We start from the raw sequence: 25,637 nt of genomic DNA on the forward strand, positions 1-25,637 counted from the left end.
CAAAGAGTGAAACATTAGAAGATCATGACTGACCTTGGGTGGACTATTCATACATGTGTCTTGATTTTATTTCTAAATGATTTAGTTTGAAAAAGGTGTTACTTCTTTCCTTGTGTAATGCTGCACCTAGCATTTGTATTAATCTGTAGTCCGCATAGTGTTTTCTACAGAAGCTATGTTACATGGAGCTTCATAGTGTCCTCTTGTTACTCTGGCTTGGGGACAGACTCCTATGCAAGCAATCATTTTTACTTTCAGAAGAATCAGTTAACGCTGTTATGTTTCCACATAACATGATGATAAATGTATTCTGAGTCCCTTAACCAGACAGAGAATGAGAAAGGAGGACAATTTTTTTTTTTTTTACTAACTTCATGATGCCACTTGATCTTTCTTAATTTACCACTACACTTATATCAATAAGTGAGCAAGAATTTCCACTTAAATTTCCCTAAGGACAAACATTCTGTATGAAATGAGTGGATCACTTCTACTTGTATATTGCTTATTTAGTATTTATTTGATTTTTAGGATTTGATTTTTAAATTTGTGCAATTTAAACATTAGGTTCACTGCTTAGGTGGTCTTAGTTTTGCTTCCCTTGAGGTTATGCTTTCTTCATTTCTTCTCTCCCTCCCAACTTGAAAAATATCAAATGTCTCCTTGCCAACTAGTTTTCCCTATCAAGACATCCCCTACCTGCCATCTCTCAGCTCTACTTCTTCCTTGGAACAGTGAAAAAGACTTGGGAGGACATAGAAGACATTTCCTGCCGGGACTTCATAGAAGAGTATATCACTGCCTACCCCAACCGCCCCATGGTTCTGCTCAAGAGCGGCCAGCTTATCAAGACAGAATGGGAAGGCACATGGTGGAAATCCCGAGTTGAGGAAGTGGATGGCAGCCTAGTCAGGATCCTATTCCTGGTACTGTTCTTCCCTAGAATTTTGGAGGCAGGGGTCAGGATGGGTAGACGGACGTAACAAGCAATAATGAGGATGATTTCATAACTATTCCATAGCTTTCCTATTTCTTATCCTCCTATCTATTCTCAGTGTTCCTGGTCAAATTTTACTTTGTTCTTTTTTTGTTCCTCTCTGGATGGTTGTTGAAAATAAGATCGTTTGGTCAGGCATGGTGGCTCATGCCTATAATTCTAGCACTCTGTGAGGCCCAGGCGGGCAGATTGCTCAAGGTCAGGAGTTCAAAACCAGCCTGAGCAAGACCCCATCTCTACCAAAAATAGAAAGAAATTAATTGACCAACTAAAATATATATATATACAAAAAAATAGCCCGGCATGGTGGTACATGCCTGTAGTCCCAGCTACTCGGAAGGCTGAGGCAGTAGGATCGCTTGAGCCCAGGAGATTGAGGTTGCTGTGAGCTAGGCTGATGCCACGGCACTCATTCTAGCCTGGACAACAAAATGAGACTCTGTCTCAAAAAAAAAAAAAGAAAGAAAATAAGATCGCTGAATTTAATTATGACACTAATCTGCATGATTTTGATTTATTATCTTTTTTTGTCTAAAAATATTCACATTGTGTGTAGGTATAAAAAAGGCAGCCAATTCTGTTTTTCTAGGGTTAAGGTTTTATTAATAGGATAGTGGGACAAAGAAGAGAGATCAAGGAATTGAGGGTCTTAATTATCTTTCAAGGCTCCATTTAACTCTTAGATCTTTTGTACTCATCATTCTCACCTTTCCCACACCCTCTTACAATTATATTTCTTCTCTGTATTATCGCAGGCCTTTGTTCCTAGGGCCTTATGATCCTTATCACACTTCTTATACTCAGTGTAGATGTCTTTCTCTCCTTTAATTTCTTAAACAAGGAGTATATATGTTTTTCTTCTTTATGTTCCTAATACTTATCATGGAGCCTGGCCTGTACGTTTATTGAATAGATACAAAGTTGAGGGCTCATCTGGGAGATTTCCCAGAGGTGCCACATGATGTATAATTTCTACATGTGACAGGATAGATTGTAGCCTTTAACCTGTTTCCCTGCCACCCTCCTGTTCTCCCAATCACACAGGATGACAAAAGATGTGAGTGGATCTATCGAGGTTCTACACGGCTGGAACCAATGTTCAGCATGAAGACATCCTCAGCCTCTGCACTAGAGAAGAAGCAAGGGGGACAGCTCAGGACACGTCCAAATATGGGTATGTCCTAAAAGATAGATGGCGGAAGGAAGGAACAGGGCAAACTAGCAAAGGAGATTATATACAGTGGCTATCCTTTGCTTACCAGGGTGACACTACAGACTCATTGGAAATGGGATGTGTACCCTGAGTTGTTTCCAGTAGTGGTGATGTATTTCTGATGCTGCCTCCACATGCTGTGGCTCTGATTCGTTCTAAACAACCACATAGGCGCGGTGGCTCATGCCTGTAATCCTAGCACTCTGGGAGGCTGAGGCGGGTGGGTTGCTCGAGGTCAGGAGTTCAAAACCAGCCTGAGCAAGAGTGAGACCCTGTCTCTACTATAAATAGAAAGAAATTAATTGGCCAACTAATATATATAAAAAAATTAGCCAGACATGGTGGTGAATGCCTGTAGTCCCAGCTACTTGGGAGGCTGAGGCAGTAGGATTGCTTGAGCCCAGGAGTTTGAGGTTGCTGTGAGCTAGGCTGATGCCACTCTAGCCTGGGCAGCAAAATGAGACTCTGTCTCAAAAAAAAAAAAAAAAGTGAATTTTTAAAAATATTCACCAAAGTATAACAGTTAACGAGGTAAATCATCTGAGGCAGGAAAATACATAGTCTTAACTAAGTCAAAACCAGTATGTGCCAGCATCCCCACTGATTGGTGTAAATAATGGGAACTGACAGTTTTAGCACTTTCTTAAAATGTTTCCATTGCTACTTTTTTATATTGCATAAATTAAGCATCAGGTATGTGAATGAATGCAATTGACACAACTATCATTTTCTCAGAGGTCAATTTCCCTTTTCCTGTAGGTGCTGTGAGGAGCAAAGGCCCTGTTGTCCAATACACACAGGATCTGACCAGTACTGGAACCCAATTCAAGCCAATGGAGCCTGCACAGCCGCCTACAGCTCCACCTCCTCCACCTGCCCCACCTGCTCCACCTGCTCCACCTCTATCCCCCCAAGCAGGTGACAGTGAGTGAGTGCTATTCCTTCTTTTTTTTCTTCAGTTTCTTTCATATTATATTCTCTGTATCCCTTACTATATTATCTCTTCTCTAATTTCCTAGAAGCTTGGAAAGCCAGCTTGCCCAGTCACGGAAGCAGGTAGCCAAAAAGAGCACATCCTTCCGACCAGGATCGGTGGGCTCTGGTCACTCCTCCCCTACATCTCCTACACTTAGTGAAAATGTCCCTGGTGGGAAATCTGGGATCAACCAGCCATACAGGTGAGAAAATCTCAGGCTCTCTGTGGGTAGGTTGGCAATGTGAACTGAGTGGTCACTATGTAGGGAAAGTTCCTTGGCTCCTAAGGGCTTAGTTTAAGGTTAAGATAGTAAAAAGTTCAGACTTGAAAAGGAAGCTTTAACTTTGGAAGTTTCTCAGAAACACAAAGTAAGAGTAATTGGATGCCTGGAAATATATCATCAGAAAGTCATTTGTTAAAACTTCTTATTCACTGTGGTGCCATCATTGCTAAAGTAAAAAGGAAAGACCACAGCCGCTTTCTTTGAATCCTGGGAGTTAGTAAAGACATTTAGAGAACACACAGCAGGCAAAAAGCATTGATAAGATACTGGACTCTACTTTACTTCCGTAATTCACAGGCAAATACATTTTAGGAAGAGTTGCACTATTGAAATGGAGATGTTATCAGTTAAGAATAACCAAAGAGTTTCATTGTCTAGGCTTGATAAGGCCAGGAAAGATTTTTCTTTTTCTTTCTTTTTTTTTTTTTTTTCTTTTTTACTAGTTGGAATCTCATCACTGAAAAAGGGAAGATTTTTCTTATATCATCTTTAGCTTCAGTAGCACAGCCATTTGAAAGATGAGAGAAATGGCTTAGCTAGCTGGAAGGATAATTATACAACAGAGGTCCCATTGCCTTCTGAACTGATCTTTTGCATCTCATTTGCAGATCACCTTTAGGCTTAACAACCTCTGCCCCAGTATCCTCAGCACCTACAGCCCCTCCAGTACCCCCAGCCTTCCATGGCATGCTAGAGCGGGCCCCGGCAGAGCCCTCCTACCGTGCTCCCATGGAGAAGCTTTTCTACTTACCTCATGTCTGCAGCTATACTTGTCTGTCTCGGATCAGACCTATGAGGAATGAGCAGTACCGGGGCAAGAACCCTCTGCTGGTCCCATTACTATATGACTTTCGGCGGATGACAGCCCGACGTCGAGTTAACCGCAAGATGGGCTTTCATGTTATCTATAAGACACCCTGTGGCCTCTGCCTTCGGACAATGCAGGAGATCGAACGCTACCTTTTTGAGACTGGCTGTGACTTCCTCTTCCTGGAGATGTTCTGTTTGGATCCATATGTTCTTGTGGACCGGAAGTTTCAGCCCTATAAGCCTTTTTACTATATTTTGGACATCACCTATGGGAAGGAAGATGTTCCTCTATCCTGTGTCAATGAGATTGACACAACCCCCCCACCTCAGGTGGCCTACAGCAAGGAACGTATCCCGGGCAAGGGTGTTTTCATTAACACAGGCCCTGAATTTCTGGTTGGCTGTGACTGCAAGGATGGGTGTCGGGACAAGTGAGTTGGTAGGGGAATTGCTGCCCCTGCCTCCAACTTTATCATAGTTGCCTTTTTACCTCTTCCTTTGCTTTATATCTGTACTACTTTCCCTATTTCCCTTTACCTTCTCCCTCAGCTGGAACTCCTGCCACAGGGCCTCCATGAAAGCTCTGAGGTAGGGAGGCTAGAGTCTGATGTGGCCCCACTGAGTAACCCTGTGTATGTGTGTCTTGTGGTGTGTTTTTTTTTCCCTCTCATCCTCTCCCTTTTTACTTTGCTTCCCTCTGTCTTGGACAGATCCAAGTGTGCCTGCCATCAGCTGACTATCCAGGCTACAGCCTGTACTCCAGGGGGCCAAATCAACCCTAATTCTGGCTACCAGTACAAGAGACTAGAAGAGTGTCTACCCACTGGGTAAGTAGTCGGGGGATGTTGGGACACCTCAGAGACTGAGGAGCATGTTTTTGTCTTTCTGTATTTACAGAAACCATCAGAAATTTAGAAATTAGAACCAAAAATAGAGTACCAAAATGGCCATTTTATTAATTAAATCTTATTTTCTGAATTCCCAGGAATTTCTTTTGTAGGCTTTCCTTGAAATGAAGGCATAGAATGATTGAATAGCAGGTTTTATTGCAGAGAAAGATTATCTTAATTTCATAGCTGTATGAATGTTCTAACACATTGTGATTTGCTCTGGCAAGTGAAATGTGTTCAGAGAGGAGAAATAATCATGGACCTGATTATATAAGACTTTGTAAACCAGAATGAAAAGTTAGGATCGAATTCATGGTGCCGTTAGATGATTTTAAGCAAGCAAGTGATGTGATATTCCTTAAGGTTACTCTGGCTTCTCTGTGGAGCATAAGTCTTAAGACAGCAAAAGCAAAATTTAGAAGCTCAGTTAGGAATTAATTACAGGAGTATAGGTGAGAGAGTTGGTGGTGGCTGGGGCTTCTACTAGAATGGAGGTGGTAGTAGAGATGAAAGAGAATGGGGCCAGGTGCTGTGGCTCAGGCCTGTAATCCTAGCACTCTGGGAGGCCGAGGTGGGCGGATTGCTCTAGCTCAGGAGTTCGAAACCAACCTGAGCGAGACCCCGTCTCTACCAAAAATAGAAAGAAATTAATTGACCAACTAAAAATATATATACAAAAAATTAGCCGGGCATGGTGGTGCATGCTTGTAGTCCCAGCTACTCAGGAGGCTGAGGCAGGAGGATCGCTTGAGCTCAGGAGATTGAGGTTTCTGTGAGCTAGGCTGACGCCATGGCACTCACTCTAGCCTGGGCAACAAAGCGAGACTCTGTCTCAAAAAAAAAAAAAAAGACTTGGGATGCTTAGGAGGTGCAGCTACAGAACTTGATAGATTGACTTTGAAGTGGAAGGCAAGGAGTAGAATCAAGGACAGTTGGGCTTGAATAACTAAGTGGATGTTGGTGCTTTTTCCTGAGATGGAAGACCAAAGGAATTGCAAGTTTCAGTGAAATTCAGCTTTTGTTTTGACCATGTTAAGTCTGAGATGCCTGTTAGGCAATCCAAGTGCAAATGTCAAGAAGGCAGTAGGATTTTTGCAGAGAAATATAAAGGCTGGACATAAAGATTTAGGAATCATCAGCACAGTAGTAATATCTAAAGCCTGAACGATTTCACCTAGAGAGAATGTTGATATAGACAAGGATTAAGCGCTGAGTGCCCCAACACTTTAGAGGTTAAGCAGAAGAGGTGGAGCCAGTGTCCAAGATTGATGACAAGAACGAGGAAGACAATGAAAGAGAAGAATATAGTATGGTAAATTGATATATATAAACATGTGAACTAATAAATTTAGTGCTCAAGTTACATCGTTAACAACTGGAGAGGAGAAAAGCATCAATGAAATCATTCAGAAAATATCCCATAACTGAAGAGCCCAATCAGGTCTCAAGCATAATAGGTGAAAATAGATCCCCACTAAGAGACATGATCATAAAATAAAATGTCAGAACACTGAGGACCAAGAAAATCCTGAAAGCTTCTACAGAAAAGAAATAGACCACATAAAAAAATAAAGACTTGAAATGACTCCAGCCTTCTCAAAATAACATTGGAAGCTACATGGCAATTGAGGAATCAATTCAGAATTCTATGGGAAAATTAGTTCCAACCTAGAATTCTAAGCTCAGGTAAACTATCTGTTAAGTGTTAAGGTAGGCTAAAGACATTTTTAAACATGCAGTACCTCAAAGCTTTTCATTATTCCCCTTCTCCAAAAGTTACCGGAAATGTTTGCCAAAATGAGGGGGAAAGCCAAGAAAGAGGAAGGCAATGATGGTGCAGTAAAGGGAACTTCCAGGTGGGCGTGGTGGCTCACGCCTGTAATCCTAGCACTCTGGGAGGCCCAGGCAGGCAGATTGCTAGAGCTCAGGAGTTCTAAACCAGCCTGAGTGAGACCCCGTCTCTACTAAAAAGAAAAAGAAATTAATTGACCAACTAAAAATATATATATACAAAAAATTAGCTGGGCATGGTGGCGCATGCCTATAGTCCCAGTTACTTAGGAGGCTGAGGCAGTAGGATCGCTTGAGCCCAGGAGATTGAGGTTGCTGTGAGCTAGGCTGACGCCATGGCTCTCACTCTAGCCTGGGCAACAAAGTGAAACTCTGTCTCAATAAAAAAAAAAAAAAAAAAAAAGGGAACTTCTAGGCTGTGACAGCTGTGTACTAAGTGTAGAGAAGAGAGCAGCCCGTACTAGAGCAGGTCAGATGGCTACAGGAGTGACTTCCTCAGGAAGATGGATTCGATAGAAAACCTGACGTGTCTTGAGTATCTTCAAAGGAGATTGAGACTACTAAGGAGCCCTAGCAGGGGTGGGGAACCTGTGGCCTCAATACCTTTTAATAAAGGGACTTGTTCTGTAAAATTGGATTTAGTCAAAAGGCTGCACTCAAGTATCCAGAAGGCCACATGTGGCCCGAAGGCCACAGGTTCCCCACCCCTGTCTTAGTGAATAGTACCTGAGTGAGTGTTCATGATATCTTTTTTGACGTGCTTGAAATGTTTCATTAAAATAAATTCAAGTAACCACAAATATTATTTCACTCCACTGCTTAAAATTCTTTAATAGCTTCCTACTGCACTTTGGATTTTATTCTAAATCTTAACCTTGGGTTATAAAACACTGTACTGTCTGACCCCTTCCTATCTCTCTCCCTCCAAAATTGTTCCAACCACACTGATATTCTGTAGTTCCTGGATCCGGTTCACCCAGTGTTTTCCAGCCTACCTCTGGGGACTTTGTACATACTGTGCCTTCTTCCTGGCATCCCTGCACTTTTCTTTGTGTAGCTGTATTCTTTAACCTTGAGCTCTCAGCTTTGATGTCACCTCCTCATAGAGACCTTTCCTGATCACTTTAAAACTAGGTCATTTTTACTCCCTTAATTCTCTCATTGAGTGCTGTGTTTGTGTTCTTTATAGCATTTATGACAGTTTTATTTGTTGATTTACTTTTGTTCTGTCTTTTCCATTAGAATGTAAGCTGCATGAGGGTGGGGGCCTTGTCTATCCATGTCTGTCTTATTCACCATGATATCACAAACCAGCAGCTAATTTACCCACTGCCTAGCACATAGTAACCATTAAACAGATGTTGTGGAATGAATGAATGAATACCCAGTATAGCTCTTCTAAAGGTTTCATGTGGTAGTGTTTAGACCTGAGTTCAAATTCCAGTCCTGCCCTTACCAAGTTGATCCTGTTTTATCTGTAAACAGAGGATATCAACACAAATAGTTCCTCTTCCCCCTATTCCCAGTGGGGTTTAATAATTTTTTTTTTTTTTTTGAGACAGAGTCTCACTTTGTTGCCCAGGCTAGTGTGAGTGCCGTGGCATCAGCCTAGCTCACAGCTACCTCAATCTCCTGGGCTCAAACAATCCTACTGCCTCAGCCTTCCGAGTAGCTGGGACTACAGGCATGTGCCACCATGCCCAGCTAATTTTTTGTATATATATATTTTTAGTTGGTCAATTAATTTCTATCTTTAGTAGAGACGAGGTCTCTCAGGCTGGTTTCAAACTCCTGACCTCGAGCAATCTGCCCACCTCAGCCTCCCAGAGTGCTAAGATTATAGGTATGAGCCACCACGCCCGGCAATAACCTATTTTTTACAGTCAGAAAAAATATTTTTATAGGGTTGCTTTGAGGATAGAATATGAAAATGTATATAAAGTATTTATATAATACCAAACACAAAACATATGTTCAGTAAATAGAAGCTGCATTTATATTTATCCAGAGGTATATGACTAATGTCATCATCCAACTAAATAAACTATTGTCATCTTTCCAAAAGTAAATATCTCCCTTATATTTACATACCAAGAAATTAAGAAGTAAAATCCTAACAGTGAACAAAGCAAATAGAGCAGAAAAATTGATAGCTGAAACGATGACAGTTTCCTCAGTATAACTGTTACCTTTCTTTAATGCTGACATTTGTTACCATTAATAGTTAATTTTAAAAATAATTGTTAATTTCTTAAATTAGATAAAATATGAGCTCCTTGAGGGTAAAGACTATGGCCTTTTTCATTGTATTCCCAGTGTCTAATAGAGTTCTTGGTGTTTAATATGTGTTTAATGAAAGAATGAAAATAAACCTTACTATAAAAAAGAATCCCATGAACATCAGTACCAGCTCCTCTTGTCCCTTTACTCCTTTCAGTCTGTTATACTGACTTCTGCTTTTCTCACACACCTTTATTTTATGCATCTATTTCTGTAAATTAGCATGGTATATGTTGTACTTACTTTAACAGTTTTGTTATCTGTACTCCCATCATAGTTTGCTTTTCCTTGGGTGTTAGTCATTCTGGTATTCACTGTTATGAACTGTATTGCTATAAACATCTTTGTAAATCACTTTTCCCACTTCTGAATGATTTCCTTGGCCTTTATTTCCAAATGAATCAGAGTATAGACAGTTCAGTGAATCCACTCACTTAGATCATTACCTAATTTTTAATCTTTATCCACAAGACATCAGTGATGGTAGTGTAAGAATTATAATAGTATTGTGAATTTCTTGTGTTCCAGTGATCATATTGTGATTGATTTTATTCTACCTTCCTCTCAGGGTATATGAGTGTAACAAACGCTGCAAATGTGACCCAAACATGTGCACAAATCGGTTGGTACAACATGGACTACAGGTTCGATTACAGCTCTTCAAGACACAGAACAAGGGCTGGGGTATCCGCTGCTTGGACGACATTGCCAAAGGCTCTTTTGTGTGTATTTATGCAGGTTGGTGATGAAATATAAGGATTGCTTTCTGGGGTTGGGACATGGTGGGGAATTGAATCAGAGACAAGTTGGACATAAGAATAAAGTGCAAGGCCGGGCGCGGTGGCTCACGCCTGTAATCCTAGCACTCTGGGAGGCTGAGGCGGGCGGATTGCTCGAGGTCAGCAGTTCGAAACCACCCTGAGCAAGAGCAAGACCCCGGCTCTACTATAAATAGAAAGAAATTAATTGGCCAATTAATATATATACAAAAAAATTAGCCGAGCATGGTGGCGCATGCCTGTAGTCCCAGCTACTTGGGAGTCTGAGGCAGTAGGATTGCTTGAGCCCAGGAGTTTGAGGTTGCTGTGAGCTAGGCTGATGCCACGGCACTCACTCTAGCCTGTACAACAAAGCAAGACTCTGTCTAAAAAAATAAAAATAAAAAAAATTTTAAAAAAAGAATAAAGTGCATGGATCAGGTGTGGTGGCTCACGCCTATAATCCCAGCACTCTGGGAGGCTGAGGTGAGCAGATTGCTCAAGGTCAGGAGTTCAAAACCAGCCTGGGCAAGAGCGAGACACCATGTCTACTAAAAATAGAAAGAAATTAATTGGCCAACTAAAAATATATAGAAAAACTTAGCCAGGCATTGTGGCGCATGCCTGTAGTCCCAGCTTACTCGGGAGTTTGAGGCAGTAGGATTGCTTGAGCCCAGGAGTTTGAGGTTGCTGTGAGCTAGGCAACAAAGTGAGACTCTGTCTCAAAAAAAGGAATAAAGTGCTTGATATGTAAACTGGGAATAAGAGGAGGCCAGGGATGTTTTCTATAAAGAAAAACATGAGGCCGGGCGCGGTGGCTCACGCCTGTGATCCTAGCTCCCTGGGAGGCCGAGCCGGGCGGATTGCTCAAGGTCAGGAGTTCGAAACCAGCCTGAGCAAGAGCGAGACCCTGTCTCTACTATAAATAGAAAGAAATTAATTGGCCAACTAATATATATACAAAAAATTAGCCGGGCATGGTGGCGCATGCCTGTAGTCCCAGCTACTTGGGAGGCTGAGGCAGGAGGATTGCTTGAGCCAGGAGTTTGAGGTTGCTGTGAGCTAGGCTGACGCCATGGCACTCACTCTAGCCTGGGCAACAAAGTGAGACTCTGTCTCAAAAAAAAAAAAAAAAGAAAAACATGAGTGATGTGCCTATCTAGGTGGACCAGAGAGAGACAGACTGAAGTGTTTCATAAAAGAATGAAAGGGGATCAATTTTGGACATGTTGATGTTTCAGAGGACAGATGTGTTTGTCAAGTCCATTGTATCATTTTCTCCCATATCATTCCACTCTACCTAGAGAGGTTTTAGCATAGCTGAGAACTCTCTTTTGATAATGTAAAGTGGCAAAAATGGGAAGTTGGAACGGGCAAGATTAAGAAGTATAGGAAGCTTTCCCATACTGGCATTGTTAAGACACAAAGGAGATATCGTTGAAGAGAAATGACAGACCAGAGTGGAGACATTTGACTCTACATGCTGGTAGACTGGGTATTGATGGAATGACCTTTATTCTTTCTAAAAGGTCCCCATAACCCTAGAAGGCCTTTAATTCTCTTCATTCTCAGGCAAAATCCTGACAGATGACTTTGCAGACAAGGAGGGTCTGGAAATGGGTGATGAATACTTTGCAAATCTGGACCATATCGAGAGCGTGGAGAACTTCAAGGAAGGATATGAGAGTGATGCCCCCTGTTCCTCTGACAGCAGTGGTGTAGATTTGAAGGACCAGGAAGATGGCAATAGCGGTACGGAGGACCCGGAAGAGTCCAATGACGATAGCTCAGATGATAACTTCTGTAAGGATGAGGACTTCAGCACCAGCTCAGTGTGGCGGAGCTATGCTACCCGGAGGCAGACCCGGGGCCAGAAGGAGAATGGACTGTCTGAAACAGCTTCCAAAGACTCCCGCCCTCCAGACCTAGGGCCCCCACATGTTCCTGTCCCTCCCTCTATCCCTGTAGGTGGCTGCAATCCACCTTCCTCTGAAGAGACACCCAAGAACAAGGTGGCCTCATGGTTGAGTTGCAATAGCGTCAGTGAAGGTGGTTTTGCTGACTCTGATAGCCGTTCATCCTTCAAGACCAGTGAAGGTGGGGAGGGTCGGGGTGGGGGAAGCAGAATGGAGGCTGAGAAGGCCTCCACCTCAGGATTGGGCATCAAGGATGAGGGAGACATCAAACAGGCCAAAAAAGAGGTAAGTAGGGCCCAAAACAGAGCAGTGGCTTTTAACTTTGGTGCAGTAACAAACCAATGAAGTCTTATCATGAGTGCATGTAGATTATTTTACTTGATGGATATTTCTGAGGCAACCTCATAATATCCCCCCTCTACCCAGCATATTCCTAGTATTTGTTTAAAGAACCAAATTTTACTTGGATACTTCTTGGTATTTAAACAAAAGAACCATATAATCCTAGCACTTTGGGAGGCCAAGGTGGGAGGATTGATTGCTTAAGGCCAGGAGTTCAAGACCAGCCTCAGCAATATAGCAAAACCCCATCTCTACAGGAAAAAAAAAAGTAGCCAGGCATCATGGTATGCCTGTAGTCCAGCTGCTCAGGAGGCTGAGGTGGGACAATCGCTTGAGCCCAGGTGTTCAAGGCTGCAGTAAGCTATGATCGTGCCACTGTACTGCAGCCTGAGTAACAAAGTGAGATCCTATTTCTTAAAAAAAAATAAATCACAAATTATATTAAAATCTACTTGAGGGGAGATGACTGGTTCATTTGAAAGTGAAGGATAAGGTTTTTTTTGTTTGTTTTTTTTAAATTAAATGCTCTTTCAAGTTACCTACATCATTTCTTCCTTCTACTAAAGTAGAAAAGTAAGAATTGATTTTAACTATATCTTAATGATATTGAAACTTTCCACATTACAGATGGTGAAACTGTGTCCCTGGTCTGTATAACATTCCTCTTGTGGTGTTTTCCACAAGCATTATGCCTCATCATGGAGAAAGCTTAAAGGCTTCTGCCAGGAGGGTTTAGTGTGGAGAATATGATTATTGCTGTCAAGTTGCAGAGTGATTTCCTCATACCCACCCCTGGCTAACTTTATCTTTGAAAGACATTTAAGGCCGGGTGCGGTGGCTCACGCCTGTAATCCTAGCACTCTGGGAGACCGAGGTGGGCAGATTGCTCGAGGTCAGGAGTTCAAAACCAGCCTGAGCAAGAGTGAGACCCCGTGTCTACTATAAATAGAAATTAATTAGCCAACTAATATATGTAGAAAAAATTAGCTGGGTATGGTGGCACATGCCTGTAGTCCCAGCTACTTGGGAGGCTGAGGCAGGAGGATTGCTTGAGCCCAGGAGTTTGAGGTTGCTGTGAGCTAGACTGACGCCATGGCACTCACTCTAGCCTGGGCAACAAAGCGAGACTCTGTCTCAAAAAAAAAAAGGTAATTAATTTAAAGTTAAGTCTAATTATTGGATTTGTTACCTTGGGCCATGAAGCATTTAACTCTTCACTTGTTCTTTTCCAGGAACCTGATGACCGAACCAAGCTGTCAGTGTAAGTGCCTATCTTTTCAACCTGTTTACAAATCTGCCTTCTCCTCTCAGGCCTATGAAAGAAGCCTAAGAATCAGCCAATAACTTGATCCCCTCTCATTCCTTCCCCTCCCGTCAGAGTTACTGAAAGCACTCGAAATTATGGTTATAATCCTTCTCCCGTGAAGCCTGAAGGACTTCGCCGCCCACCCAGTAAGACTAGTATGCTTCAGAGCCGGAGACTCATGGCCTCTGCTCAGTCCAACCCTGATGTAAGTGACGTTCTCAAACTGTACCTTACCCAGCTTTCTGTTTTATTTGGAGTCTAAGTAAAGAAACATCGAAGATTCTCACCTCATCAGGTCTTTCACTATAATTACTATTAGGTCTTTTCTTGCTTCTTTGGTCTTTACTTCCTGCCTCATTTTCTTTTATCCAGCATCTAATTTTCCTCTTGCTACATTCTGAGTCCCTTCCTATAAAACCATAGGTAAGAGCAAGGACTTGAAGGGGCCCTTTCCGTTTACTCTTCTTCCTTCTTGCCTTTCTGCTTCCCCAGGATGTCCTGACACTGTCCAGCAGCACAGAAAGTGAGGGGGAAAGTGGGACAAGCCGAAAGCCCACTGCTGGTCAGACTTCAGCTACAGCGGTTGACAGTGATGATATCCAGACCATCTCCTCTGGCTCTGAAGGGGATGACTTTGAGGACAAGAAGAATATGTCTGGTAAGTCTGGAAAAAATTTGGGAGTGGTAGGAAGAAATAGTAGGAAAGTTGGAATAGAGCATTTTTTAAGGAAGCTAAAGAAGTAGGGGAGAAAAATTCAGATTCAAAGAGTTGAAGCTTCTCTAACGGGGGCTTCCTGACTCTAAGCTAAACTATTATTGTTTGACATGTCCCTTTCCACTCTTCTAATTCCCTACTCTTTTCCCTCACCTCCTTTGTCCAGCAGATCTAATTCTGCTTGAAAGAACTGCCACTTAGGATCTTTACCTGAGTCCTAGGTTATTGGTATTCCTGAGCTACAATGTGTGGGAGAAAAAGTGGGGGTAGAATGTCCAGTCATGAGTTGGGATAGATCCTGACCTCATTCTCTTTCCTGTCCAGGTCCAATGAAGCGCCAAGTGGCAGTAAAATCAACCCGAGGTTTTGCTCTTAAATCAACCCATGGGATTGCCATTAAATCAACCAACATGGCCTCTGTGGAGAAGGGGGAGAGTGCACCTGTGCGTAAGAACACACGCCAATTCTACGATGGTGAGGAGTCTTGCTACATCATCGATGCCAAGCTTGAAGGCAACCTGGGCCGCTACCTCAATGTGAGACCCCTTCCCAGTACCTCTAGATGCTGGATTATCCCACGGTCCTCAGATTTCTACTTCCTTTAATGCTCTGTAAACCTACCTTTTTTTGTTATAAATTCTTGATCTTAAAGAAGTGGCTTGCTTTCAGAACATATCTGCTGTAATGGGGAGGGTCGAATGGCATCGTTTTTCTTCCATCTCTCACCCCTCAAAGCCAGATTCTTTTTTCCTAGTTCTTACTCGATCCTGTCCTTAAACCTACAGCATAGTTGCAGCCCCAACCTGTTTGTCCAGAATGTCTTTGTGGATACTCATGATCTTCGCTTCCCCTGGGTGGCCTTCTTTGCCAGCAAGTAAGGAGGAGTCTGGAGGGGGTGACTGGGGAGGGGCAAAACCATTAAAATTCTAAGGGCCTCCCCTCCATCTGTGATCTGGTTCTACCTACATACTCTATAATCATAGGTGCCTGGGTTATCTGCTGTTTTTACCACACCCGTCCTTTTCTTCCTTTTCAGGAGAATCCGAGCTGGGACAGAACTTACTTGGGACTACAACTATGAGGTGGGCAGTGTGGAAGGCAAGGAACTCCTTTGCTGCTGTGGAGCCATCGAATGCAGAGGGCGTCTTCTTTAGATAGAGGATGGCCTTCCTCCAACTGTCCTTTCCTCAGGAACTGGGTCTTCCTGACTATTGAACTCTGACCCCAAGTCTCTGGTCTAGCTACTCCCCCCAGCTCCTAGTAGATAGAAATGGGGGTTCTGGATCAGGAGATCCCTTTCAATGTGGTGCTAGCCGGCAGGATCCCTTCTCCATCTAAGGCACTAAAGGGTGGGGAGAGATGACCACTCTTACCTAGGCCTGATACCCCTCAGTCCTCCTGCTGCTCATCCCTCCCATCTCACATTTGTTCAAGTGTTCATGCCTCTAACAGACTCTATTCCTGGAATGGAGGCTGTGTATCTACTACCCCTGGTTTGTATTTTTCTTGAAAGTCTTAACAAGATGATAAAACTAAAAGATTGTGATTTCATTTCTTTCCCTCAGCCCCTGTACTCCCAATTATAGATCTTTCAGTGAGATCTCTCCCTCTATCCTCCCCAGTGGGACAAGTCATTAATCTTGTACTTTCTCTACCTTTGCATTTTCTCATTTGCCATTTGAAATTTAAAAAGGAAAATGTTACATAACTGCAAGGAAGGCATAAGAAAGATTATCATAGTTTATTTAGTTGATCCCACTTTTTCAATTCCTAATAGTCTGATGCTTATTGCCATATTTTATTTCATCTTTAATATATTTTAATTTAAAAAAACACATTAGCAGTACATTTTGGTCTGAAATGGTCCCTCTGCTGAATGCTAGGTGCTAGCTGTAATTCTGGCTTTAAAACCAAAACCCCAAACATTTAATAAATAAAAATTAGAATTAGTTGCCATTCTACTCCAAACCAGCTAGCCTAGTGGAAGAGGCCAGAGAAAGGAGGCAGTCAGATTTTTTTACCTGTGGCTACAGACAGCTGGCAGAGAAGTGACACAAAGATCATCTGAGCAGTTCCCAGTACAGCCCCACTTTTTGGCAGAGGTAGGGTAAGGGTCATGTGTCATGTGCACCCTCCTACACTCAATTCCTTTGTGTCTTAGAGGGAAGAAGTTAAAAGTCAGCTCAGCTTTGGTTTCTGGCCTGAGTTAGGGAGCATAGAAAGGTGAGCCTTGGTCCAACTTTGGCAGAATGATGAGGCCCACAGATGGGACATTAAGGCACAACCCTGGCTCTGGAGGTCAGGGAGTCAAAGGCAGACAGGGCCAAATGCTAAGAATAAGGAATGTGAGTTGTAACCCCCACCCCCAGTGCTGAGGAAGGGTCTTAAAAGCAATAGAAAGGATAACCTGGAGGATAGAGAGGAAAATAAGACCATCCCCCCTCTAACAAAGGATATAACCAACCTCCCCTCTACCTAGGGATAAATAGGCTGGTTAGAATTTGGTTTAAAGGCAACTGGGTGACAAAGAAGCAAGGAGGGAGGGCACAGAGAACTCTCCTCTCTTTCTCCTTTCCCCCAGAGCTTAAAGTGACCCTATAGGGAGGGTGGGATAGTTCCTTGGCTTTATGCACTAATCTGGGAGGCAGCTGGGATGATGGTTCAGTCATTCTTACGATGGTTGTTATTGAGGATGGGATGGCCATTGGCTAGGGGCCGGCTCTTTGCTCCTCCCCCAGCTGTAGCTTCCTCCCCCTCTGAGCTCTCTGTTTCTTCCCGGTCACTGCGTTCATCTTCTACCAACTGTGGAAGAGATACAAAAAGTTACGTGATATCCTCAAACCCCTAAGGACTGCCTCTCCAAGAGCTTGTTCTTGTTCTACCCAGGGCCCCACACTAGTTTTTTTAGAGGGTTGCTGCATGACAGGGACTTTAAAGAGTTCTAGAGTTGAGAGTGGTAAGGCCTACAAAATGAGGACAGAGCCTTCACCTTTCCAGTTATGAACTTGTGGGCCATGCGCAAAATGAGGTAGGCCCAGAAGATATGCAGCAGCTGTAGCACTCCCATCATGGAATTGAAGAAGTAATAGCCAAAGAAGGCAGGATAGAGCTCCAGTGGGTACACGAGGGTGCAGTGCAGGATCCTACAGATTCGAAGGGAGAGATAGAATTCTAAACACAGACGAGAAGGGGTTAAGATGGGGGAGGCAGATAAATGAGGGGGAGAAAGGCAAAACTCCTGATTCCTCAAGAAAAGGAGTATAGCCTTGCTGCCAACTCACCAGAAAGGCAGGATGACCAGTCGGGTGATGATGAAAACAACAGCGAAGACGATGAAGATGTTGTTGCAGGTGTTTTTCCATCCCGCATAGTTAAACATCTTGGCTGACTGCATAGACAGCCCTCATCCATCATCATGGGCTCCTGAGTCTCCCAGGTATATTCATATGTACACCCCAATTAGCAGCACTGACTCTGTGCCCATCCCTCCTTGGTCCCAAGAATGTTGTTCCCCAAACCCCTCCCAAAAACCAAAGGGACAGAAGAACATGTACTAGGGTCTCTAGGTTTGGGGAAGCCTAACCTCTAGCAGATAGTCAGAAGAGTCATGCAGAGCCATGATGAGAGTCCCAGCTCGGATATAATTGGCAAACCAGGAGAAGCTGATGAGGATGATGGTGGCCACATGGTGGATGATTTGTTCCTTGAAATCCTGCAGAAAAGATGCAGGCTCCAAGGGGACTTTTTCCTGTTCCCCAGCCCACACTATCCCTTCTTCCCTCTCACCTTTAGCTCCCCATATGCCAACAGCTCCATCCAGAGCACCCAGAACTCAAAGGTGAGGCTGTTCATCCCAGGACCTCACTTTGGCTCTTAGGCCTAACTGCCCAGCCCTTTCACCCACCTTTCGCTTGACATCAGAGGCAATGCTGAAGAGCAGGGACCAGTAGAAGGAAAGTTCAATCATGTAGTACCAATACTGGGAAGGGATAATGCTCTGGGAGAGGAGAGAGAGGTAAAAGCAACTAGACCCAAGGGTCTCACAACTCCAAAGCCAGCCCTTCCAGCCCCCAAGGTTATTCTAGTTATGTGACTCCATGGGCCCTCTGCCATGTGTTCCAGAAACCATCTCTTCACCAGGGTGTGTATGTCTCAGTCCACCCCCACGTGAGGAAGTGGGAGTCATCTCATACCTGTATGGGATATCCCTCCCAAACTTTCTTCATGTCATAGAACCAGGGTTTCTGCAGACAGATGGTGAGAGGTTATAAAAGGAGAGACCTAAATCCTATGGCCTCCCCCAACCTTGCTGGAGAAGCTCCTCCCACCTCCCACTAATGACCACTCACATCCACAATGACAGCCATGCCAGCAATGAAGGCAATCAGGTAAAATGTGAATCTCCAGCTGGAAGAGGAAGCAGAAATGGCTAGGTAGGGGGGTGGCACAGCCCTCCAGCAGCCCCCAAATACCCACAGATACCCTCTCAAGATCACATTAATAACTAAATTCACCTCCTCACGTCTCCATGGGGTGGGCCATGCAGACAGCCATGGCCCACCCCTCCCAGCAAGAACACAACAGACCTTCCTCTGCCACCCAGCTTCTTTTCCCCAACTTGCCCCCACCTGGCTTCTCGGAACTTCTTGAGGAGACTGGGCCGATCTTGGTTGCGGCGGCGGCGGAACCAGCGCTCTACCTGACGGCCAGAGAGTCCACTCTGCCGGGACAAGAGCTCTACCTCCGCCTGGTATAGTGAAGAATCCCGTTACATTTAGCTTCAGAACTCAAAAGCACCCCCCACTCTGCCAGCTTCTCCCAGTAATAACCTAAGTCAGGATCACTGCTTTCCTATCTCTTCACCCACCAGAGTTTACATTCAAACTCTTGCCCCTCCCCACCAGAACTCAGTAATTCCCGAAGCTGGAGAAGTGTGCAGCTTATACCTGCTTGGGCTGCTTGCCGCTGGTCAGGTAGAAATGCTCCAAGGTGGCGTTGGGAGGTGCCCGCAACCGAGTTTTCTCCTTTACATTCAGGAGGGCAGCCAGTGGTGTAGCCACATAACTGAGGACGGGTATAAGAGAGAGGTATCTGGTTTTCTTGGAGCCATTCCAGTTTCTAAGCTGGGAGGGGAAAGAACTACAAGCTCAAGCAACTTTATTCTGGGCCTCAGTTTCCCCAGTTTCCTGGCAACCCCCTTTCCTCTAGCCACCTGGGCTGACCACAGCTGACAAAGCTTCCTGTGTTCACTAGTGGTCAGGCGGGGTGGCGGGTGAAGTGTGAGAACAAATAACCATTGAAGGAAAGGGCCTGGGGGTGCGGAGCCCTCAGTAAGACAATGGTGACCTCAGGGAAGGGGATGCACAGTGGGCAGGGATCTGAGTAGCCAGAACACCAGGGTCCAGGACTTAACTTCTCTCTTAAGAGAGAAACTTGAAGTCTAAGAAACTATGTGACTGGCAGCTGGGGATGGCCTGAGGGTAGGCTAGTATGCTTACAGCTCAAAGAAGTATCGAATGATCAGGAAGAGCAAGGCCAGGGGTAGTGTGATATAGAGGTCTGAGGCTTTGGCGTAGACACGTCCATCTCGGTCTTCTAGGTCTGCCCAGGTTAAGTTCACAGGCAGCCAAAGCCGTTCCCACCAGAAGTAATCATACAAGGTCTGGAGCATCCTGAGTGAGGGGAAGGTACAGGGCGTCAAGATGGGGCAGCTATGGAGGAAGAGAGATGAATAAAAGTTTTCATGGTGCAACAAAAGGAGCAGGGGGCAGAGACTCAGGATTCTGGTCCATAGCCAGGACCATCCTATGGCCTTGGGCAAATCAGTTTTCTCATCTGTAATATGGTGGTCTTCTAGTTTTAACATTTACTATTTATACCAATTTAAGGAGATGCTGACACCCTAGAAGTCCTGATTCCCTGAAATTAAGGACCTTGGGTCTTTTTGTCATTTTGCTATCCCAACCTGGAAGACAGGCCAGACATAGCCCTACAAGCTATAGCCAACAATCTGAGTAAAGCCAGAGACATCCTCCCTTTACTCTCTGGCTATCTCCAGACCCTAGGCCAACTCACAGCTAGAAGCTTCCCTGGTGGGGGGAGCCCAGAAACATTGCAGGGCTGGGACAAACCCTTCCCCCATTTCCCTACAGTCCATCTCAGCATGTACCTAGGGAAAAATTAAGAGGCCAAGGTAAAGCAAAATTATGTCCCCAAATGATACTGGGTTTCAGAACAATCAGTGGACATCAAACAGCTGCACACAAGGTTGACACCCCATCCCAAGCCATGCAATCCCCACACATAAGGCAGAAGAACCCTATCTGTCAGACTTTTCAGAAAGAAAGTAAAGGCTACATAGAGTCAGGGTTTGTGGGACAGGGAATCAAGACAGCAGACCACAATATCTGATAGAATTAAGAATTATTTCTGGCCGGGTGCAGTGGCTCACGCCTGTAATCCTAGCTCTCTGGGAGGCTGAGGCGGGCGGATTGCACGAGGTCAGGAGTTCGAAACCAGCCTGAGCAAGAGCAAGACCCTGTCTCTACTATAAATAGAAAGAAATTAATTGGCCAACTAATATATATAGAAAAAATTAGCTGGGCATGGTGGCGCATGCCTGTAGTCCCAGCTACTCGGGAGGCTTAGGCAGGACTGCTTGAGCCCAGGAGTTTGAGGTTGCTGTGAGCTAGGCTGATGCCACGGCACTCAGTCTAGCCTGGGCAACAAAGCGACACTCTGTCTCAAAAAAAAAAAAAAAAAAAAAAAGAGCTATTTCTTATAAAGGCTCATCTAGGGCTGAGGCGCCTAGGCGGGCAGATTGCTCTCAAGGTCAGGAGTTCGAAGCCAGCCTGAGCAAGAGTGAGATCTCCCGTCTCTACTATAAATAGAAAGAAATTAATTGGCCAACTAATATATATAGAAAAAATTAGCCGGGCATGGTGGCGCATGCCTGTAGTCCCAGCTACTTGGGAGGCTGAGGCAGAAGGATTGCTTGAGCCCAGGAGTTTGAGGTTGCTGTGAGCTAGGCTGACACCACAGCATTCACTCTAGCCTGGGCAACAAAGTGAGACTCTGTCTCAAAAAAAAAAGGCTCATCTAGAAAACAAAATACTTGTCTGTAGGGGAACACACATACTCCATCAGCCCAGGAAAGAGCTGCTACTTTCTGCCTCCTACCCCCTTCCTCCACTGAAAGAGAAAAGAACAAGGTGGAAGTGACCATTTGGATACCCAGATGAAAGAGGGAATGGTCTAGGGGTGGGGGTGGGACAGTAGACACTTGGGGCCAAGAGAAGCACCAAGACAGCCCTGAAGACTCAGTGATGCTGGGTCCAGCACGACACTTGGCAGTCCTAGGGCTCAGCACTGAATGCCAGCAGGATGACCAGGGCAGTCTTTTCCAGGGTCCGCACCCCTCATTCTCCCAGAAGAGGGGAGAAGCAGTGATATTCAGGCTGGCCTAGAGACTGAAAGCTGAGACAGAAGGAAGGTGGTCCCCTCCTAGACAGGGAGGAAAGAGAGTGGAGATTGTTATCCACTGTGACCTGGAGACCAATTGGTGCCACTGAATGACGGCTGAACCCTCAGACCACAGCTGAGCTGGGCTGGTCCTCCCGCCTGCTCTTGACAGCTCCAGCTCCACCCACACACACCACAGAAGCCCTTGCGAAATCTCTCTCAGCCTGTCACGGGTCAGTATTCCAGCTCAAGGACTTCACCCTCTTGTCCCCACTCCCGGTCACTGCTCTCTCAGATGAAATCAGAGGTCAGCACTGACAATAAAGGAGCTTCAGCTCCACCTTCCCCTCCTCCTCCCCCAATCACACACTCACACACACATTCCAGGCCTCAGCACCCGAGGACACTGCCCCTTCCCCCTCAGCTCTAGCCAGAATAAATATTTAATTAGCTAAAGAGATGGAAGCCTTCTAAACTGAACAAAATTAAGAAATTTCCCACAGTGCAGTGGAACTTTCCTCACACAAGCACACACACACACACTTACTTTCCTAGAGAAAAGTTGTGGAAAACTGAATAGAGTGCCCGCTCCAGCAGCATATATACTAAAATTGGAATGATACAGAGATTAGCATGGCCCCTGAGCAAGGATGACACACAAATTCGTGAAGTAAATATTAAATTTATATTTAAAAAAAGAAAACTGAATACAGAAGGGACAATGCAGAACACCTAGACGTGTTTGCATACCTCTGCCTCTTCCTTCCCACTTTTTGTGTTGTTTTTTTTTTGCTTAGTGGGATTGGAAGTGGAGAAATGTACCTGACCTAGTCACTGGCTACCTCTTCTAGCCCTAACTTTCCTCCAGTGAAATGCAAAGCCAAGGGCATAGGCAGGCCTAGACTTTTGGGTTCCACCCCTAGCCTCAGGGAAAACTGGCAGGGAGGTTCCTTTTGTCAGGTGCATTTTGAAAATTAAGGATTCAGAGGGCTGACTGGGGTCCTGGAGGGTGGGTGGAGCCCTTCTAGATCTCCTGGGGTCCAGGAATGTCTTATGCCTATAATGGTGAGGAGCTGGGGAGGTAAGCAGAGTAGATGGCAGAGAATGGTCCAGGGCAATCACCTGAGTAGTGCGACTATCTCAGCCCCAGGACAAGACATCTCCCACTCCAAGCGGGGAGAGTGGAAGACAGGAGTGAGAGCCTATGATGTGTCAAGATTTTCGAACTGCAGATTAATCAAGGCCCTCTCACACTTGGGTTTCAGGCTTTCTATGACCACATCCCTCCCCTGTTGTCCTGTACTTCCATTAATAGAGAAGCATTACCCCCATCTCCCCACCCTGGCAGCCTAGCCCAGCAGGGAGAAGCACCAGATTCAGCAGGGTTGGGACCTCTGACTCAACATGAAGGAAAGGGAGGACAACTGGGGCTCCCTAGTAGCCTCACTTACACATCCCACATGAGGAGTCGGCTCAGGGCGGTGGTTTGTTAGCACCAGCACCCCAAGCCAAGCAAAGGATGGCAAAAAAAGGCTGGGGCAAGAAGCAGTGATGTGCACACAGCCTATGGTGATGACCCTGTTTTTCCAGACCACCTCGGATCTCACGGCAGTTACTTGATCTCCCTTGCAGAAAAAAAAATCACAACTACAGACACCTTTACACTCATAGAATTCACTCTCCCCCACACGGGACGTGTGTGTGTGTGTGTGTGTGTGTGTGTGTGTGTGTGTTTCTCTATTCTCTCTCTCTCACACACACACACCTGCCTCAGAGACTCTGATGCCACTTTCTGAGGCACAGACTGGAGAGGGGCCAGAGAGCAGGGATTTCACAGGCATTGAGTTACCAGGAACTTGAGCAGGGCTCCACCCAGCTCCAACCTTTGTCCCAACTCTGACACCCTCTCAAGACCCTCCTAGTGGATGAAAAGAGGCAGAGGGTCCCCATGGGAGCTTGCAGACCCAGAGGGCTGGGAGGGCATAAGTTTGGGCCTGTGAGGAAGTAATTCTCACAAAATGAGTGTGGTAACAGTGCCACTAGCTCTCAGAGTTTGGAAGAATTAACTAAAGAAAATATAAAGGGGTCAACAAGAAAGGAAAAAGTGACAAAGACAGGGTCTCACAGGCTTTTCACTTCCACTGAAGCCTGAGTGACCACAAAAAAAGGTGGGAAAAGTCCTGAATAGTTTTTCCTTGTTGAAAATTTTCTTTTCAGGCAACAGAAGCAAGTCATGAACTAGATGGCTGCAAGCAATGGATGAAGCAAAGAAGAGGTGCGTTACTGCTCCAGGCTGCAGCATAGGCCCCAAATTTTAGGTCAGATTATGGAAAAGATGTGGGTGGGAGGCAATAAGAAGTACAGTGGTGCTCAGACCTCAGCTGGCCTACAGCTAATCTGGAATGTCCCACCAAAGGCCCCAACACACCCAAACACTGCATGAGATTACAGGGGCAGGGAAAGGCCAGCAGGTAGAAGAAACAGCTGGGGGCACTGCTGAAGGACACAGTGAGGAATTAGCCAGCCCGTGGCCAGTGGCAAGGGAAAGAGGAGACCCTTCCTTCCAAGGGAAAATGGCCAGAGGCCCCAGTGAGGGGTACCAAGGGGGATAAGGATCTCTCTTTCTGAAACAGAGTGTGCAGGTCAGGGACAGATCCTAAGGGACAGAGGTGCAGACAAGTCCTTACCCTTAGGAGCCCCATCACAAGTGCAGTCAGCCACTCACATTCAGGCCCAGTTAACCCAACTCTAGTATGGGCAGCGACCCTACTCCCTTTCGCAACACAGATGTGGGGGTGACTGCTTGTTGGAGGCCTTCCCTGATTCAATGCTCCGGAAAGAGGGGCTCACTCCATTCCTCAGGATCCTCAGAACCATCTGACCCTTGGCCCCCGCAACTCAGATAACTGAGACCAGGTTTTGATGCCAGGAGCCAGGCTTGGGGAAAGAGAGAAACTCCCAAACTCGGGCTGAAGATTATCGCTACACACCTGCAGTTAGCCCACTTGCCAGCCGGCCTCCAAACCTGTAATTAACAGGCAACAGTCCAGAAAGCGTTTCACCAGCAGCTACCCAAGCCAGCCACACAAGCTCATAACGGTCTGGGGACTCCTAGCCCAGGGGGCCGGAGCAGACACTCACAGCCACTCCTTCCTGTTTCCCGTTAAGCACATGGAAGCTCTGACCTCCCTCCCGGAGTGGGCACGGTGGGCCAGTAAGCAGCAGCAGCAGCAAGACCCTCTCTCCTCCCACTCTAGCCGCAGGACCCGTCCAGGCCGAGGCAACGCCGCGGGCCCACTGCCAGGATGGGGGCTCTGGCGCAAGTGGTCACCAAGCTTTTTTACTTCCCAACAAAGGGGCGCCCGTGGCTAGGGCCCCTCCGCACACAGCCCCCGTCCCCACCTCCCAGCCCCTACCTGTTGCCCAGGAGGGCTTCTCCGGGCTCCGGCCGGCGCTCCCGAGCACGCCGAGGCGCCAGGCCAGCTCGCCCCGGGCGGCGGAGGGGCCCGGCCGCTCCCGCGAGGCGCCCCGGCGCGCCCTCCCCCCGGCCGCCGCCATAGCGCAGGCTGCGGCCACCGCGCCAGCGCCCGCCGCCCCGCGCGCGGCTCCCCGGCTCCGCGCCCGGGCCCCTTCCCCTCCGCGCCCTCCCCGCGGCCCCTCCGCGGATCCGCGCCCGAGCGGCCCCAGCCCCCCCAGCTCTCCCGCGCCCACCCCCGCGCGCCGGGCCGGGGTCGCGACTCACGCGGCGGCGGCGGCGCGGAGCTGGCGGAGCCGGGCGCCGCGGCTCGGTCTGCTCGGGTCACTGCTGCGGGCCCCCTCCCGACTGGCTCCTTTCGCTCCTCTCCTCCCCCTTCCGCCCGCCCACCCGCCGGCCCGCTCCCTCCCTCTCCCTCCTCCCG

General features: G+C 46.1%; 2 protein-coding genes and 1 non-coding gene across 10 annotated transcripts in view; 2 read left to right on the plus strand and 1 right to left on the minus strand.

Moving 5' to 3' along the window:
* Nucleotides 1–15,815, plus strand: part of SETDB1 (SET domain bifurcated histone lysine methyltransferase 1) — a 43,526-nt gene extending 27,711 nt beyond the window's left edge. For 2 of the 6 annotated variants that reach the window (XM_012767490.2, XM_012767489.2), the window contains exons 9-22: nt 736–926; nt 2,042–2,171; nt 2,970–3,138; nt 3,230–3,388; nt 4,078–4,710; nt 4,990–5,106; nt 9,809–9,978; nt 11,571–12,199; nt 13,489–13,517; nt 13,635–13,767; nt 14,055–14,220; nt 14,602–14,813; nt 15,063–15,151; nt 15,314–15,815. In XM_012767490.2, the coding sequence (XP_012622944.1) occupies nt 736–926; nt 2,042–2,171; nt 2,970–3,138; nt 3,230–3,388; nt 4,078–4,710; nt 4,990–5,106; nt 9,809–9,978; nt 11,571–12,199; nt 13,489–13,517; nt 13,635–13,767; nt 14,055–14,220; nt 14,602–14,813; nt 15,063–15,151; nt 15,314–15,431 (2,945 nt within the window). In that variant the 3' untranslated portion in view covers nt 15,432–15,815. Of the gene's footprint in view, nt 1–735; nt 927–2,041; nt 2,172–2,969; nt 3,139–3,229; nt 3,389–4,077; nt 4,715–4,989; nt 5,107–9,808; nt 9,979–11,570; nt 13,409–13,488; nt 13,518–13,634; nt 13,768–14,054; nt 14,221–14,601; nt 14,814–15,062; nt 15,152–15,313 lie in introns of those variants that run through there. The other 4 variants (XM_076000099.1, XM_012767493.2, XM_076000100.1 and 1 more) reach the window with 3 other exon arrangements.
* A 188-nt stretch (nt 15,816–16,003) lies between these two features.
* Nucleotides 16,004–25,615, minus strand: CERS2 (ceramide synthase 2). 3 transcript variants are annotated; one of them, XM_012767506.3, is made up of 11 exons: nt 25,484–25,615; nt 19,776–19,949; nt 19,224–19,341; nt 18,906–19,024; nt 18,627–18,684; nt 18,471–18,521; nt 18,182–18,274; nt 17,861–17,989; nt 17,559–17,665; nt 17,267–17,420; nt 16,004–17,079 (listed from the first exon to the last, which is right to left on the minus strand). In XM_012767506.3, exons 2-11 carry the CDS (start codon nt 19,946–19,948, stop codon nt 16,939–16,941), a joined length of 1,143 nt encoding a protein of 380 aa, XP_012622960.1. In that variant the 5' UTR covers nt 19,949; nt 25,484–25,615; the 3' UTR covers nt 16,004–16,938. The 3 variants fall into 3 exon arrangements, 2 of the variants coding, with proteins under 2 accessions (XP_012622960.1, XP_075856217.1); XM_076000102.1 differs by having other exon boundaries at nt 25,481–25,612; XR_012918157.1 differs by having other exon boundaries at nt 16,942–17,079; nt 17,559–17,700; nt 25,481–25,613.
* LOC142869743 (U6 spliceosomal RNA) lies at nt 22,320–22,423 on the plus strand. Its single transcript, XR_012918314.1, has one exon. It is a non-coding gene; the product is annotated as a U6 spliceosomal RNA (small nuclear RNA).
* Nucleotides 25,616–25,637: the final 22 nt, after the last annotated feature.

The sequence above is a fragment of the Microcebus murinus genome, chromosome 2 (genome assembly GCF_040939455.1).
Source record: "Microcebus murinus isolate Inina chromosome 2, M.murinus_Inina_mat1.0, whole genome shotgun sequence".
NCBI lineage: Eukaryota > Metazoa > Chordata > Mammalia > Primates > Cheirogaleidae > Microcebus > Microcebus murinus.

Excerpts from the sequence above, each read along its gene's own strand:
- CERS2 (XM_012767506.3), bottom strand. The coding sequence starts at position 19,948 with ATGCTCCAGACCTTGTATGATTACTTCTGGTGGGAACGGCTTTGGCTG. Across the intron at positions 19,342-19,775 it reads ATTCGATACTTCTTTGAGCT|TTATGTGGCTACACCACTGG; the intron begins GTAAGCATACTA and ends ACCCGTCCTCAG. Across the intron at positions 17,666-17,860 it reads CTTCTGACTATCTGCTAGAG|TCAGCCAAGATGTTTAACTA; the intron begins GTTAGGCTTCCC and ends CTGTCTATGCAG.